This window comes from Papilio machaon, chromosome 7 (genome assembly GCF_912999745.1).
Source record: "Papilio machaon chromosome 7, ilPapMach1.1, whole genome shotgun sequence".
Lineage (NCBI taxonomy): Eukaryota > Metazoa > Arthropoda > Insecta > Lepidoptera > Papilionidae > Papilio > Papilio machaon.
In genome coordinates this window covers 8,726,380-8,744,895 of record NC_059992.1, presented here as the reverse complement: position 1 = coordinate 8,744,895, position 18,516 = coordinate 8,726,380, and the positions used below count along the sequence as shown (strand labels likewise).

At 33.4% G+C, this 18,516-nt stretch overlaps 1 protein-coding gene across 2 annotated transcripts; it reads left to right on the top strand.

The window, feature by feature from the left end:
• Nucleotides 1–2,498: 2,498 nt before the first annotated feature.
• Nucleotides 2,499–9,247, top strand: LOC106719432 (protein FAM151A). 2 transcript variants are annotated; one of them, XM_014513770.2, is made up of 6 exons: nt 2,499–2,686; nt 4,111–4,140; nt 5,535–5,636; nt 6,564–6,808; nt 8,403–8,642; nt 8,981–9,247. In XM_014513770.2, the coding sequence occupies exons 1-6, from the start codon at nt 2,656–2,658 to the stop codon at nt 9,212–9,214; spliced, it is 882 nt and encodes a 293-aa protein (XP_014369256.2). In that variant the 5' UTR covers nt 2,499–2,655; the 3' UTR covers nt 9,215–9,247. The 2 variants fall into 2 exon arrangements, with proteins under 2 accessions (XP_014369256.2, XP_014369257.2); XM_014513771.2 differs by lacking the exon at nt 4,111–4,140.
• Nucleotides 9,248–18,516: the final 9,269 nt, after the last annotated feature.

Below are 18,516 nucleotides of genomic sequence, written 5' to 3'. Positions count from 1 at the left end.
AGTAATGTAATGCATTTAATTACATTTATTTTTATTATCAACAATAAAAATGTGAAATAGTAGCCTTTCATAAAGATTTTCAAATGAAAATGTATGTGTTTTTAAATGTAAGAGATAAATATCAGTAGTTATAGTTTTGAATTTACAATTGCCATATATATGATATTAATTTAATATATTTTATTTTTAAAAATAGTGTGGTATGATTAAAAAATAATAAATATATATTTTTGAAGAAAATCATAAAATGATTTTCTTTTCAAGCTGTATGTCTTATTTGTATATTTTACATTTATATTTAGAAAGATATTTCCAATAGACCAACATCTGCGATTACATTTCACTATGATAAAAGTTTTTGACTTTACTCAGTTTATTTTTCAGCGCCTAATTTTATTTGCGACTAATGTCTCATCTGTGTGATTGCCGTAAATTTTTAACAGGCGCTAAGCAATATTGCCATTTAGTCTATTCAGAAAAGGATCAGTTTGATAATCTTTTCCTAAAGTTATTTTCATTCAATATTCATATAAATGAATTGTAAAATTATTAGGTTAGTTCTGTATGATATTGTAAATATCTAATTTTTATTTTTTATGCTTATGCCCCATAAATAATCCAGTTAAACATCAGAATGAAAATAATTGCTATTCAATTATTTGATCCAACGAAGATAAATTTATTCATAAGTACAAATCATACATTCCACAAATATAACTTTTTTGTGCTAAAACGAGTAAAAATTAATAACAAAACCTTGTGTAATAACGCTTCGTTTGGACGAATTTTACATTTATATGCTTAGATGTCATTGAAATTTTTATTTTTGATATGTTTTGTGACAAAAGTTTTTAATATGATAAGTTAAAAAATTAATAAATAAACTTTAAAATAGTGTCCTAGTTTTATTTATTGTCTAACTCAATCAAAAAAGCATTCACAGTATGGCATTGAAATATCAGCTTTCTGCTGTGTAACTGAAGAGTGACTTTGTCAACTTGTAAGTTGAAAGTATACGACGCGTGTACATCACGTTGTCCACTCGCTTATTCACCTATTGACTATCACGAACCGTTCTATCTATTTCATTATTCCCCTTCCGTTTTTCTTTTTCTTAAAATCTAGTGAACCCCATGACGACTGATAGATCTGGTGGAGGTCGTGCTAGTTGAAAATGTCCGTCTCATACGTTGACGCCAAGTTGTCTGTAGGTGCCAGACGCGTTGATTCCGTATCGAGTCGTCAACTAGGCAAGATCACAACTCAATACCGAAGCGATAGTTTTTAGAAGGATATTAGATTGGGGTTGAGTCCGTATAATACGTGAACCTTATCAACGCTTGAAGATATCGAAAAAAAAGTCAAACCCAACACAAAAAAAGCAGTTAAGAAATTAGAGTAAAAATAAATTCTTCTAATAATAGTGACCATTAGTATGATAAGCGCTGAAAGCAAAAATGTCCCAATTTTCGCAACACATTTTGAAGCTAAATTCAAAATCTACTAGTCTTCTAGTTATTTAAAAAAAAAAAAGGGACCCATCTGCAATCAAAATCCTTTCGATTAAAATAATTTTGAGTTTCGCGGTAACACACATAAATAAACAGTCGAATTGATAACCTCCTTCTTTTTGAAGTAGGCTAAAAAAGGGAAACGCAATCCTACAGTGATGTTGACTGACGATTTACTAAATCTATATCGTCAGAGACATTGAAAATTATCTCTCTATCAAATAACTCTTATCGTTAGGATGAAGATATGTTCTTATTTTTATATACATAAATATATAAATAATACGAAACATCATTTTGTACATATTTCATATTTTACTTATCCTATAAATGCGAATATTTACATGGATGGTTGGATGGATAGATGTTTGTTTGAAGGTATGTTCAGAACGGCTGCATGGATCTTGATGCAATTTGGCACAGGTGTAGAACATAGTCTGGAAGAACATATAGCCTATTAAGTATTTTTTTTAATTTCGCGCTGACGGAGTCGCGGGCGACAGCTAGCTATCTATGTCATCATTAATTAAATTAAAACATAGTAAATAACGAACGTTACAATGTTATGTTAAAAGGAAGTATTTTTTAATAAACTGCGCATAGATGCGATGCGATATACTCTTATAACATATAAATTGTATGTATGTATGTACAGTTGTATGAGTAATTTATCAAAGTTATGTCAAAGAAGATACAAAGAAGTTATTAAGTAACCACACTTTTTAATTAGGTTTTTCCATTATTTACTTTCCATACATTCTTTTACAAAGGACATTTCTGTCTGTACCTTCACTTTCTAGCTAAGTCTCTCTCGGCCATCATCAGGCTGTGTCATCCAGCAACTCCGCACTAGATTATCATTTCAACTGAAAAAAAATAAAAAACAATTGCAAAAAAAAAGCGAACGAGCAAACACACGCGGTAACAATGTTCAGTAGATAAACGTCTCTCTTTGTAACCCTCTCGACAGTCCTTGGTACGTCTTCAAATCAATTTATCAACAGCAATCAACCTGTCACCCGGCAATTGGGCAATTTAGCAATCAGCAGGTGGGGCGCGTCCTGTCGCCGACACACGCGGCTGTCTTGCCCCAAGCCCAGGACACGAATATGTTCTTCTAAGCGACAAGTCATCAGCTACCACCATGATATTCTATTTGCTTATGGCTGTTATAGGTAAGTACATCGTTTATAAAACTTTTAATTGGCTAAAGTAAATAGTACACATTTCTTAAAAGCGTCTTTGCGTGGTTTAAGAGTAAAATAGTTACGAATTAAGGCCCTTTTTAAATGTACAATTCAATAACATATTACATGATATAATTTAATACTTCTTCATTTATAAATTAATATAAAACAGAGTTTATATATTATATAAAAAATATTTTTAGAAAAAAAAATATTACTTAAGGGTAAAAGAATATTTGCTATTGTGAATTTTAAGGTAACATTTTATTTTAACATATACGCGTTACTTTATATTATATATAGATTCCACTTAGTTTATTACGTGGTAACCTAAATAGAAATAACTTAACGCATACAAAGTATCCAAGCATTTCTAAGTAAAGTTGAATCACTATTTACTATTTTCCTCCTTTCATTGCAACTACGTAGTTTGAAATTGTTTAAAGAATTGAAACAAAGTGTTTAGTTGTTATAAACTGCTAAACTTAAATGCATTGGAAATGGATAAAATGAGATTATAGATTGTATCAACTACCATTATTTAAATAAAGTACACAATTTGTCTAGATTGTTATAGGTGTTATTAAAAGACTGAACGCAAACGCCCGTCTATCTATATATTACATTTTAGATTATTGATATAATTCATGGTTAACTTACGAGACCCTTAAATCATTTCTACCAATCTTTAAAGTACTTTGAATATTTTCTAAACGTTTTATAATTATAAGAGGCTACCTCTTATCATAAGGGGAGGCATAATAAATGCAGTTCAATTGACATGTTATTCGATAAGTAATTCTATATTTTATCTGTGGAACGAGTTGATACAAATCCAGATGACCTTTCCTGTTTTCATTATTATTAATCTTTTAACTGCCGATTAAATACAGATTTAGATTGCAAATTAACAAACTTTAAAAGAAGGAAATAGGCTCTCAATTAAACTCTACATTTTGTTTGGTTAGTACGACATTATATGAGCTAGTTCTACATACGTTGACCTTGAAAGATCTTAATCTTAGTAGAATTATTTTAAATTGTTACCGCTAGAGCAATTTGTAGCGCGGTACAACAATGTCACCCCGGATTAATTCATAAATGGATATTGCGGTTGCCCGCAGGATACCAACTCGTTAAACAGAAATTAACACAATGCAAATATAACCTCACTCCGGAGATATGAAGCAAAGAATATAGATAGGAACCACACGTCATTACAATTAATATATATCTTATAATTTATATCTAATAGGACATATAATTATGACTACTATATAAATATTAACTTAGATATATAGCTCTAATTTAATATTTTTAGTATACAAAACAAATAGTTTAAATTTATAAAGACTCTTTGGTTTTAAAACTTTCATATCAGATACTTTTATGACGAATCATCGTCGTTACAGGTTACCGAATTTTGGTGTCGACGTATTTACGTAAGTTGTTTAATATATCAATAATTAAAATAAAAAATAAACAAAGTATTAATCACTTATTAAAATTTATGATGTAAAAACCTTGATAGCAACTGTGTATCAAGATAATTTTTAAAGTGGCAATATGTAGGTACACATTTTGATATCATCTTATAATTTTTTTATGTTAGGACTATCCCAGAAAATTAATAATATATAGTTACAAATGATTCAACGGCAATTTGCGAAGAATTTCCGGATGAGATAAGCATCGAAGAGCAAAGAGCGAATGTTTCACATCTCGGTGGCAGCGCGTTTACATTGCTTTTGCCTTTGCTGTCAATGAGTGGCCACAGATAAACAAACTGAAACGCCTTTGAACTTAAACATTACCACTCATATTCCAATTATAATCATGCAGAATATTTCCTGATACATATTAGAGGAAATATATAAGTCTAAGAAATATAAAAAATTATGTTTTCGATATGTGTCGATTACATGAGAATTGTTAATAATAACGTGAATTGGTGGACACTAGATGACAGTAATAAAATTCCCGCCTACCATTAATGATTTATGAAAAAACTCTAATCATCAAAATAAACCTTATTATGTAAAATTGTAAAAACAATTATCCCACAAACATTTGACCTCAAAATCTAACTTTAATAATTACCACAATACGGATCTACATCAAAGAAACATTCTATCTGGACATTGCTTTCGCTATTACGCTCGTCTCACAATTTGTTTACGTTGACTGGTACTAGATTTGCATCTTTCTTTGAAGTCTAGGTCTTAAAATCATCAGGTTAGTTCTGTTCTACATTACAAAAATTGGGAATTTCGTTCCCATTTTAAAATGAAAGGGAAACTTAAAATTCAAAAGTTACATTACTATTATTAAGGTTAACATTTTATTCTTAAGACACGTAACAGTAATACTAAAAAAAACTATTCAATTAGAGCCATTTTTGTAAACTAAGCGTATTTTATAATCTGTCTTCAGTTACGAACTTGACAGTGAAGCAAAGCACATGTTTTGACATTGCAATAAGCAGAAATCACTTTAATTGCGAAAGAGACTTGATCGTACAGCTTTGTTTGAGTTATTTAACTCCCGTTTTACGTGATTTTGGGACATCGAATAAGGTTTGTGTATAAATATTTACAGTGCGCTAAAATTAAACACGATAAAATTGTTTAGCGTCATGTTTTGTTATGACAGCGTTCGATGTTGCCAGTACCGCAATTGTTACTACCATTTTTACTGTTTATGGTAGGAAAATTTGTAGTTAACGGTAAAATATATAAAAAATGTATTTGAATAATTATTCGGCATAGTAAAAAAAATATAAAGAATAAAAAATATGTGAAAGAATTATTTGAACATAGAAGAATATTATTTTCAGCCACTCCAATTGCTGCAGAAGAAGAAATAATGAAGAACTTGACTACAGTAACCTGGGCCCACGCTGTTAATAATAAGACCTACCTAGACGCTGCTTTAGCTAGTAAGTAGGAAATTATTATGGTTAAAGAAACCAACCCAATCATCATTTTTTAGCAAACATCTTCAGACTGTCCCCAAAGATTTTTTTCTCTAATAGTTTAATCTGTTTCGATTACAAATACACACAAGTCATTGAACGGACGCAGGAACTGGGTAATGTAAGGAAACAATGTTGTGTTTTAAGCGGCACTATTCTCAAGTTACATAAGCAAATCGGACCACAGAGTATGTTATTAAAGCTGTACAATATGATTGAAACAATTTAATATTAGCTGCATTTACCGCCACCAAGTACACTGATTTTATCAACAAACTTCCGTTTTCCAATAAAATATATTGACAGCTTAGACTACACATTATAATATTCTTTGTGAGAGGCTAACAAGTGTATGCTAAACAATACAATGAATTTGCGTTAAACAGTTGACTTCCATCAGACTGTGTCCACTTTCGCCGCTCGAACGCCTCGTTCTCAGAACTGTGAGCAATTAATAACAATTATTGTGACAGATTTAGGCTCCACGAGTTAAAACTGAACGCAGTTCGAAGCTCGGCCGCAAACGATACGACTTTGAACAATAGATTTACTCAGTTCAGGAAGAATGTGGCAAAATAATCTTTCCGGTCAGACGGAACATTATCCGTAATCACAGAAATGTAATTAAAGCACCATCTTCCGGTTACTGATAGAACTGTATACTTAATGTATACAAAACCAATTAAGATTTATTTAAAGCTTTAGTCAACATTTTTTTCTGATATTTATTTAATTCCACATCAAAGCAAACAAGCCTTTAGCAATAAAGATTAAAGAATATTTACAAATAAAAATCTATAAAATAAATCTATTTGGACATTCTGATACTGACATCTCTATGTTATGTAACTGGAAATATTATAAAAAGTTAATCACTATGTACGCTTGCAGGCGATGTCTCCATGCTAGAAGCAGACATTGTACTAGGCCACATAAATGGTAAGGATGGTCCAGCGATACCGGTTATGGCGCACCCTCCGGCCACCACTTCGGACCTCACCCTCGGTGACTTCCTGACCGCCGTGGCGCAATATAATAACGGTAACTCGAAGCAGAAAGGCGTTAAGCTCGATTTTAAGAGTATTGAAGCATTCGAGAAATCGCAGGATCAAATCGCTCAGTTCAGTAAGCCCGAGGTAAGCGGTATTTATTAAAATATCACTGCATTTTTATGAAAAAAGATACCGAAGTCGTAGTTTGTTGAAAGCGCTCAAGTAAGTCGGTTGTTTTAATTTCTTGGCTACAATATAACCGATATGTTCACTCATCTACATAGCTAGTTAAGCATTGTAGTTGAACTTACGTAATTGTGACATCTGAATCTTCTGTGAAGACAATGGACTGAGCATTTTTATTACCCTGAAATACATTCCTGACGAACATCGAAAAGGACATCGGCTATAAAAATAATTTTATGATGCCATTAAACCCAACTACAAGCGCAAAAACTTTATAGTTTCAATCTTAATTATAATAGTTTAATATCAATCTACACAAGCGTCCATTTTATGACACTGACAACTGAATGGTTAGTTCGTTATATAGTCAAACAAGGATATCTGAAACGGTGATAGGCGCTGCTATCGCGGTTCGTTTTGTCAAAATGTATATGAAACCTACTTAGACATAGAAAATGACATATAAGAAAAAATTACATGACACTTACAGTACAAAGAGGATTTCGCGACATTTTTGTCGTTTATAAGGGGGCGCTAGGAGCTGTTATAATTATTTAAGTTGACTTATGCCCACCGGTTGAGTGGGCCGAACACAAATGTTTGTTTGAGCCATGGTATGTTATCGACAAAATTTGTGCAGTGCCCCCTTTTAGCCGTAAAGTACACCGAAAATCTCATACTAATTTTGACATAATTTCAGTGACGATAAGAAGGCAATTATTACAAATATTTGTGCTAGGCCCACTGATAGCCTTGGCCATACATGTTCATTTCTTACTGAAGTTAATTTCTTTCGACATCGCAGTCAAGTTTTTTAAACCGAGTTTAGGTTAGGTTTTATTAGACGCTGTTGTTTGATTAAATCTTACATCGTCATTAAAATTTTTAGCTTATTGTAAAGTAACTGTACTTTTACCAGATAAAAACAATTTTAATTTTTTAATATTGCATATTTAATCATTTTAATTTACTCCTTTTACATAATATTTAAATTATACGAGTAAAAGTTTGTATTTTATTAGAAAAGACACTTTGATAAGCATAATTCAAACAATTCACACGCTTCGTCATCCCTAAATTAGCTGTTTCAACAACAAATGCAACGCAAATTAAACTCTAAGACGACCTACCAAAGTACAAAATTATTTAACTAGCAACACAGTACATTTATTTGTCATTGTAGTGCTTATAACAAAGTGACAGGAGCTATGTTCGCTTGACATCTGTCAATGTCAGAACGGGAGTTGCCAGCGGCCGATTTTAATTGCCTAAATGTGCCCAAAGCAATTATTATTTAACGAGCGTAATTTAAAGAGTCATGAATTCATAGATATGCTGGCGTCTAGATTGAATGAATGGACATGAATTGATTTCTTCTCTGATAACAATGACAATAATTTAGTTAGATAAACTTGTAAATTATTATTTAAACACGCGTTATAAATATTGCAAATGTAAATTTTTGAATTTCTTTGCTTTTCCTAGCAAAAGAGTGAATTTCGGAGACACCAGTGATAACTATACTACTAAATTTCGTACGCACATATTTCAGATTACATTCCCATTGTGGCTGAACGCAGACATCTTACCGGGTCCAGTGAACGCTACCACTACTCCCGTGGACCCCTTGAAGTTCCTGAATCTGGGGGCGAAGCATCCGCGCGCCGTGCTCTCCGTAGGTTGGACGACCAACTACGGCGGAAACATCACTGAAGGAGAATACAGTAGGGACCAGATCGGCACCATGCTGCGTCTCGTCAACGAACACGTGAACCAAACCGTCACATTTCCGGTCAGAGTCTACTCTCTCATTTTTTAGTTACATATAAACAGGGAAAGGCAGCTACCCGCATGTAGTCATTTAATGATTCCCTTAGCAGTCACTTACTGTTAGTTTATGATACTAAATCTACACTTAGGTTCATCATCCTTTTTGACAGTAAACAAGAGACTGTAATTGTAATCTTAAGGTAGGTAGGTACATAGTAAATTTTATTTCATGACTACTAACTGTGTGTCAAACTTTCAAATCAAAAACAATTAATGGTTGAACGAAGTTAGCAGAATTAAAACTTTATGTTATATTGTCTTCCATATCTTCTGCTTTCTTTACACTCGTCTATTTGTTAGGTGCGTGCTGGTCTAGCATCAAATAGCCAGCCAGTGATCTTAGACTTACTCCGGGAGACAGCATCCCTCAACTCCTCGATGACGGTGTGGTCGAGTGAGGGTGACGCAGTAGAAGTGGACCGTCTGAGGGCCCTGATCCTCACCGTGGGCCTGGAGCGTACATACCTCGACGTGCCCGATGACCTCGCCGCCAAGCTACATCTGCCCCCACCTGATGCTAAAGCAAAGAATTAAATAAAATATTAATAAATAAATTATTGTTATTTATTTCTACTTGTTATTTTATTAATAATATTTTTTTATTGTTATCTCTAATGTGGTATTTAACAAGCAGTTTCGTAATACAATTGGTGAATGAAAACAAAACAATAAGTTTGAATTAACTTTCTCTCGCCATTTAATTGTAACATTGTTGTTGTAATTAGCTGTTTGTTTCTAATCACTTGATAGTATCTACAGAAATGAATGCGGGACTCAACGATGACATGACAATGTCACACGTATGAAATATTTAATGACTAGCTGTCTCCCGAGACTCTGTCCGCGTGGAATCAAAAAACTTAATAAGCAGCTTTTGTGTTCTTCCAGACTATATTCTACATCTGTGCCAAATTTCATCTAGATCCGTTGAGCCGTTCTGGAGATACCTTCAAACAAATATCCATCCATCTAAACATTCGCAATTATAATATTAGTAAGAAGTAAGATAAGATTTAAGACTTTATATCAGCGATGTTTACTTTTAAAAATATTGAACTTTTGAAAGAATGACATATAGATTTATACTTAAAAAGTAATTGTTTGAAATACTTTAATTTAGTTGTTGTCATGAAATTGGGCGGAAAAAGCAACGCTGGCAATTTTCCAAAATTCATTTATATGCGAACGAATAATTTAATATTTTTTTTTAATAACCAAATCTATTTTAACGAAAGAATAATAATAATAAAAAGAAAAGATAGCCAACTAACTATTTGTTAATTGACTGACAAAGGAATTGTCGAATTAACTCAAGGATAATTACCAGCAAACTACGGTATCAACATAGTTGCCCGTTAGGCCTCACTATCCCAGTCACTGAACTATCATAGCTTTATTATTCAAATAAATGCCCTCAAACCCGCCGCTTAGTCTAGCGAGCCTTACAATACATAAACATTCGCTCATACGAAACACAACCTAATTACGATAGCATTAGAATTATAATGTATGAATTAGAAAGTTTGCAGAGAGTGTGACGACCCATGTGCGTCGCATCTGAGACCGCCTGTCTGTCTGGCATTCCCTTTAGCATGCCAATAGGAGGCTCGGCCAATGCTGGCTCATGCCAAAGATATGCGCCTGCGCCGGTTGACTGCAGTTGCAATGGCCACGTTTTATTATAATATCTAAGCAAAGAATCTTACGTCTGGTTCTAGTTTCGATTGGTTATGCAGACGTGAAAGTGACTAGTCTTATCAGATATTTACTTATTTCATTCCTAATTTGTTTGATGTGTGTAAAATAATTATTTCTTTAAAACAAATATTAACTGTATTTTTTGGAATCATTTGATGATTTTTTTGCCTTCAGTCAATTGCTTTAGCTAAGTTTTTCCCTATAGCCAAAGTATAAAAATCCGCTAAATTAAGTCTCAAGTACAAAACATGCAGATACTTGATGATGGAATCTAGTAGACCAGCCTACGACCTAGACTGACATTTATAAATGTCACTTTAAAACAGAGCTTGTTATCAATATAACCCCGATGTTGGCGACATCTAGTTAGCCAATAATGGCGGCCGTTTATCACAATCCCGTCAGACGTATGCTAACAGATGTAACGAAGTCGCCCCCTTACTAAATAGAAGACAGACAGAAAGACGAACATTAATGTATCACTGCAATATTTCAAAATGTATTTAAGTTTTTAACACCTCGATAATTAAATCATTTGTCGAATAAATCTAACCTAAAAGTAATAAGAAATTAACATTTAATTATCGTCTGGACCTAGCATGATTGCAACAACTTAAATAAGAAACAAACTCGTATATTTCATGGCACGTTTGAATTATTTATAACACAGCTTGCACATAATTAATGTTTAAAAATAAAGTCATTCGTCACACAAATAGAGCAGCGGTGTTTACTGTGCGACTGCGGCTGTACCGTGATGTAATACGACGGACAGACAGACCACGGATTTCACACGACCAGTCACCAACAGATGCATGATTAGGTGACTATGATAAACTACCTTGTGTGGAAAGTTCTTTAAACCGTGCGTTGCTTAAGATTGTTTTAAGGTCAATTTTATTCTTCAGGCACTTCGGCAAACAACGGCAACGGAAATCTTCTAAACTAATATTATATCCTTGCATCACGAGGCTCGGACAGTACACTCGTTGCAGTAGACTTGATCAAGAACATTTGGTCTAGTCCCAAATAAATATGTACATTATAGTCAACATAGTAATACAGTGTCACGCATTCGGGTCGCGCCCGTCGCGCTCTCTAATTAAATAATGATTGACATACAGACAAACAGACAGGAGAGCGCAGCCCTTTGACGTTTCAATTAATGTCGCACGCTGATATTTATGACCAATTCGCTTGATTTGACTTTTTAATTTTCTTGTGATATTTTCGTGTTATACTGTGACTTGTCTCTCCTAGTCTCAGAACACTATAAATAATCTAATGAGAGAAATAACAAAAATTTGCTCTTTAAAGTATTTAAATATGAATGGGCATAAGGTGTGGTAGGCCAGAGAAGAGATTTATGCATTCCGTGAAAGTGACATGACGACTGAAAACTGACTAATAATAAATTTAAGTAACGAAACCTTATTACGATAACCGCACTGTGGAATAAGGACAAAAATTTGGCGTAGCAAGAATATTCGTGGCAATCGTCTACATGTATGAGATTTTTAGTATACTTTAAGCCTGATAGGAGGCGCTGCACTAATTTTAATACAATTTTTGTCGAAGATGATACATTAGAGATTGTCACAAATATTCGTACTAAGCCCACAGTAGATATTCTAACGCCCTGGTCGAGAATTCTACGTCGCCTTCTTTTTTTACCATGCATTGGAGGGTTAACAGGGTTAAGTAAGAGTGTAATTCGCAGTCCAGTGGCGCCCCTTTCTATCCAACGCTTTGGGCAGTCACACAACCGCGCATTAATGAATTAACAAGAAATTCATACATTGTAAAAAATACTGCTGGAAGTTTAACGTAACTTATAATTAAGTATTTCTTATATAATGTAGAAATCTATCAATAGTTTACTGAGAATTTATTGCACTGCGCATGCGCACAACCTACACCACTGTTTTGCTAAACGCTTACATTTAACTCTTCCATGTAATTGCTACTGCGCCCTGCTTTCTAAGAAAACTCTGTCACTGTAAAATGGCGAAATGCATCGGTTTATAATCTCACTAGTCTCAGTCACAATCACACACAAAAACGCAATCTTTTGGTTCTCGGCAATTTATAAATTGTCAGCGCCAAATCCAATAAAAATTATGCAAGGACGACCATGCTACAAAAATGTATAATTAAACCTGATAAATGGAAACATTTTTCCCTTATTAAATATAACTATGTTTCAAATATGTTGCCTCTAATAACGAGGAATTGTGACTAAGCTAAGCTAAACAGTTTTATTTAGCTGGTTATTAACGAATCTGTCGATGTTCACTATACGACAGTGACATGTCTACAGTGTAGTACTTGCAGTAGTACATATAGATGCGGCCGATGTGAGCCACTCTTATGTGGATTCCTCGAAGTGTGAGCAGTGTGAAAAGATATTAAGGTAATTACAAATTATAATGAAAATAGATTTTTGTAAATGTAAAGAAGATATTAGAAAATTCTATTAATCATCCACTATGATCAGAAAAATGATCAATTAAGTGAAAACTGAAAATTATTTTTATGTACATAAATACCAACTATCAATGTCGTATAATCGCAAACTCTTTTTTTTATATCATAAGATGGCAAACGAGCAAACGGCCACCTGGATTCGTCGCAATAGCGAGGCGACCGTTGCCCATAGACATCCGCAAATGCAGATGCGTTGCCTACCTTTAATTAACGGAGAAGGGGACGCACAGAAAGAGGATATTTATCCTTCCTATGCGGCCCCTCTTCCGCCAAATCCACTTCCCCTTCCCATCCTTTCCTATTAAGAAAAGGGCGGGAAGGGAAAGAGGACTAAAATTAGGCCCCGGTACCATACTCATCAGACGAAACGCGGAATTGCTTCCACTTCACGTCTGTCTTCTGTGTGGTCGTGGACTTTAGCACCAACCTTCTAAAAAAAAGTTAAATGAATTAACTGAGTATATTCTCTTAGTAATAATAAACAAAATACATATTGAAAGAAAAAAATACTTTGCTGTATCATTAAGCACTAGTGTGTCGTAAGCCTAATGTTTTTATTTGATAGCTTAAGCAGAGAGATCGTTATTTTAATCAGTGGACATGTAATCGAAAGTGTGCCATATAATTGCTATGATAGATTTCATCTTATAACTACTTTTTTTAATTTGTGAATGCCCTTATATGTTGTTAATAAATAACTTTTTATGAAGGCAAAGGGTTATACGGAAAAGTTTTTTTAGTTAACTTCGATGAAACTTATAAACAATCGAAAATAAAATGTGAGCAGTTCTGTTACTTGGAAGAAAATAATGTTATCATTAAAGAACGAATATTGCACGAATTACAGAATATGACAAATAAAAATGTGACCACAGATAAAAAATATGGATTAAAAAAGAAACAAAAACGAGAAATTAGAAGATCCTTTCGCAAATAAATGCACTGCACGCTTTCCTTAATTTATTGCATACAAAAACGTAATATAATTTTTACCAACAATAATTTTTAACAACGTTAATAACGTGATATCTTAATGGAATACTATTAAATTAAGTATAATCCATTCCCTAGGTCAATTGCCAATTAGCACATAAGAAGAGCTTAAATATTATGGTCCATGACCTAAGAGACGAGGAATTAAGATGGCGTCTCCATTCCTTGTTAATTAGACAATTTGTGTCATCAGACGACCAGGGAATCCCATAGTATTTAAGAACAGTACAACAATAGTAACAGCTAGTGTGTTGTTAATCTGGAATAATTGATTTACTGCTCTACTATACATTTGAAGTAATTGTTCATGTCTTATATACTTAATCTATTTTATAAATACAGCAATGTTGAAGTTGGACGCGATTTTGTGAGCGCGGAATTAAATAGAAGTATAATAATACCTACCTACCTACGATACCCGGGGGATAGTGTAGCTTCCCATCAGTGTAATAAATTTTGTCAAATCGGTTAAATAGTTTAGGAGCCTATTCAATATAAACAATCAAATCTTTCTTCTTGATCTTGTATAGATATATTTTTTAAAATCGATTAAAATTTATGTTATGATTTTTTTTCCAATTTTTATATTCTGTTCCTGTGTTACCTAGTTTCGACTTCTTGTTCGTTGTTTGAAGAGTGAGCTGTTCAATTGCTATTTTTCCCCAAAGTGTTTTAGAGGTCAGGATATAAATAGTCAGTCGAATTTATCTTACTAAAATTATAAGTACGACATTTTAAGATGGATGGATGGATGGATGTTTGTTCAAAGGTATCTCCGAAACGGCTCAACCGATTTTAATGAAATTTGGCACTATGTTCTAGTCTGGAAGAACATGTAGACTACTTATTAATTTTTTTAATGCTGCGCGGACAGAGTCGCGGGCGACAGCTAGTAAGTTTACAAATAAATTTTTGTTTGCGTTCTAAAATTATTGAAGCTATTAAAAAGCATATAATTTACTCTATATTTTATGGTATGCAATAAAAATTTAACTCAGATATTGCAAAATGCTCAACGTATCTTAAGATACCAGCTAACCGCCGAACTAATAAACTTCCAATGTAAATTATGTTTAAAACAAAATAAACTTGCAGTAAAAATAGAATACAGTGCTGGATCATTTTCTTAAATGTCATACGAAGTCTAAAATAACCTGAGAGATGAATGAGACAGAGGAAGCCGAACCCAATAATCGAACCGTAAAGTAGGTGACCATAGTTAAGTGCGACTAAAAAGGGTCTATGTCCAAAGGAATTGCTTAAGATAAAAATGTATATACCTACTAGGAGATTTATTTTAGGTTACATAAATTTTATAGGTAGTATATAAAATATTGTGAGCTTATTTATATAAAGTTATCGAGTGAACGCATGGTGCGCGTAATGCATTAATTTAGCCTCGCGCGAGACACGTTTCGCGGTAAAACTGTAAATTATTTCATTGATACAGGAAGTGAGGAATGTGGGTCACGTCGAGCACGCGCACTAACGCAACAACTCATACACCTCATGTATACACTAGTAATACGCCCTGACTCCGCATGGATATATTTACAAATAAAAGCCTATGTTACGCAGTAATAAAAGAGCTTTCTAACGGTGAAAGAATTTTGAAAATTGGTTTAGTAGTTTTTTAGTTTATCGGGAACAAACAAATGATGAGATCTTTTGTATTTATGTACATTTAAGTTATATTGTAGCTACTAGACCACGTCAATCCGGACGGACGACATTTTTCTGGAGAGTGATGAAAATGTGGACGCGTTGTCATTAAATCGGAGATTGCGCTAAGCTGTAGGGTTGGCACTTATCTGATATTACCTTATCTACTTATATAAAAGAAAGTCGTCTAAGTTACACTATTTATAACTCAAGATCGGTTGAACTGATTTAGCTGAAAATTGATGGGGAGGTAGCTTAGAACTAGGAGACGGACATAGAAACTTTTTATCTTGTGTGCATTTTTTTTATTCCGCGCGGACGGAGTCGCGGGTAAAAGCTAGTAGTACTTAAATAGTATAATTCTTAGACTTACTCCATTTACTGAAATTTAATAAAGTCCTGAAACTAAGGAAACATTATTCTTTATTTTCGTTTACTTCAAACTAAGTATGTAACGTTTTCTAAGTTTTCGTTGCACTTTTTTTTTGCAAAAAGCATCTTAATTTTCATGATCAAGAATTTAACTTTTCTTTAGTATTGTAAACAATCTAAATGTGTCGTACAAAAAGATCATCTCTCAGAGTATTAAATTGGATTTATTTCATTTATTCGTACATGAAGCGACGATATGTAGAGTTGTGTCAACCCTAACGCAAGATGAGATCACTAACACAATGAAGTTACGTGGCAAAGTAGACACACAGTTTATACTAATATTAGCGCAAAAGATACGCACCTAATGAGTAACTACTTACCTATTATACTCATACTACGAATATCGGTGAAATAACGAGCTCACATGCTGCCGCTGCTTAATTGGGTTTAGGAGAAACTTATATACCTACTAACTGTCGACTTAAAGCTAATCATCATCATCAGTTCACTATACGTCCCCACCAAAGGGCTCGGAGCCTACCTCAAAGTTCGGGGTGATTAGGCCATAGTCAACTACGCTGACCAAATGCGGGTTGACTTCACACATATCATTGAATTTCTTCTCAGTCATGTGCAGGTTGCATCACGGTGCTTTCCTTCACTGAACGCCAGATAAATGTATGTGTAAATCGAAAATCGTAAAACACATTGTTACATGACGAGATTCGAACGCAGGACCTGCAGATTGCAAGTCAAGTTCAAGTTAGTTTAAAGCTAGTAGCTAAACTTAATTAGTAGCCTGAGTGTTCTTCCAGACTAAGTTTTTCATATAAGTCAAATTTCATCAAGAACCGTTGAGCCGTTCTGCACATACTTTCTAACATCCATCCATACATCTAAACTCTCGCATTGATAATACTAGTAAGAAGATACCTAATTTATTTTAAGTTATAAGTTTATTAGTATAACTATTTTGTAACGCGATAAATTTTTTGATCCGTAAAGAGTTAGTCTCTTAAGGTATCCCATTACTAAACCTTTTTGTCTTAATAAAAAAGCGCGCTGAAATTTATCTTCACTAGGCTTCTCATGTTTGTGCTTATTCTAAATCCGAATCTGGGTTTCCTGCAATTATGTGGTTCCATTTCAAGCTAATTATAGCTGCCTTTATGTATTACATACGTACGTCATTCGTCAGTGTTGCCGCAACACCTCATTGTCACAATCCATGGTCTGACAAACTGACAATTACTTAACGCGTGTGCCCTTTACTTGTGAGTTACTTAACTTCTTAATATCTACTTTAGATGTAACAAAGTATATGCCATTACTCAATTGATAATTTGAATTTCACTAAAGGCTAAGTAGCAAGGTAATTGTCGTTTACTTAATCCGATTATGAACTTCGTTAGTTTATAATTTCACTGTATTTAACTGAATCATTAACTATTTCATCTCATAATTAACTTTTAGTTTTCCATCATATTTGCACGTATTTTTTTCATTTATTTGGTGAAGTAGAAGACGGGAATCTAAAGAAAGCTATACAAAATTTACCTAATAGGATAACCTATATTGTAAATCTTAGATACCCGGGGAGACTGCTACCTTACTAATATTATAAATGCGAATGTTTAGATGGATGGATGTTTGTTTGAAGGTATCTCTGGAACGGCTCAACGGATATTGATGAAATTTGGCACAGATGTAGAACATAGTCTGGCAGAACACATAGGCTACTTATTAAGATTTTTTTAATTCCGCGCGGACGGAGTCGCCGGCGACAGCTAGTTTTTTAATTAACAGCAATTTGCAAGTACTTTTTTATTAAGACATATTTTAACTTTAAAAAAAAAAACAAGTCTGTTACCAATAGAAATCAATAAATTAATTAAAACCACTTCCTACATTGCTATCCATATGTTTTTGTATCATTTTTTTATCCATACAAAAGTAATAATTCGACGAAATTGGTGGTCCATTGTGTTTGAACGAGATGCATTGTTGTCTCTATTAGGTATATCATTATACGCAATGATGGTAGAGTTTTTGTTGGTCCGAACCCTTTGCACGACCGGGCCATGAATGAACCAGACCGGATTATTTATAACTTGTATCTTATAACGTCTCTGGAATCAAACGCGGGGTAACTACACCTGTTATTGGCACGTCGTTTTTCTGAATATAGTTTTCATTCGTCTTTACTTTGATTTTAATTCTTTGTATTAAATAATTCTTTATTTAAAGTACAGCATTACCTTAAGGTGCCAAAGAAATCGTCTACTTTTAAAATTGACTCATGGCAAAATTATACTCAAAGTGTATATGAAAAGGTTAGTGCAATTATGCTTAATACATTCCAAAGATGTATATATATGTAGTTAAATATGTTATAATAGGGTATTAAGGTCAGCAGTACAACTGTTTATATAATATTTTATCACAGGTGTATTTAAACTGCACAATTAATCTTTAAGAAGGCCGCATGATAACTATAATTGAACCCTATCAGCTTATATTTTGATAGCATTGACATAACTTATACATTTGGTAATGAAAGATCTCGATGTTGTTTTTAATTCAGTTAATTATTTAAATGTAAAAAGAAAAATAATTTAACC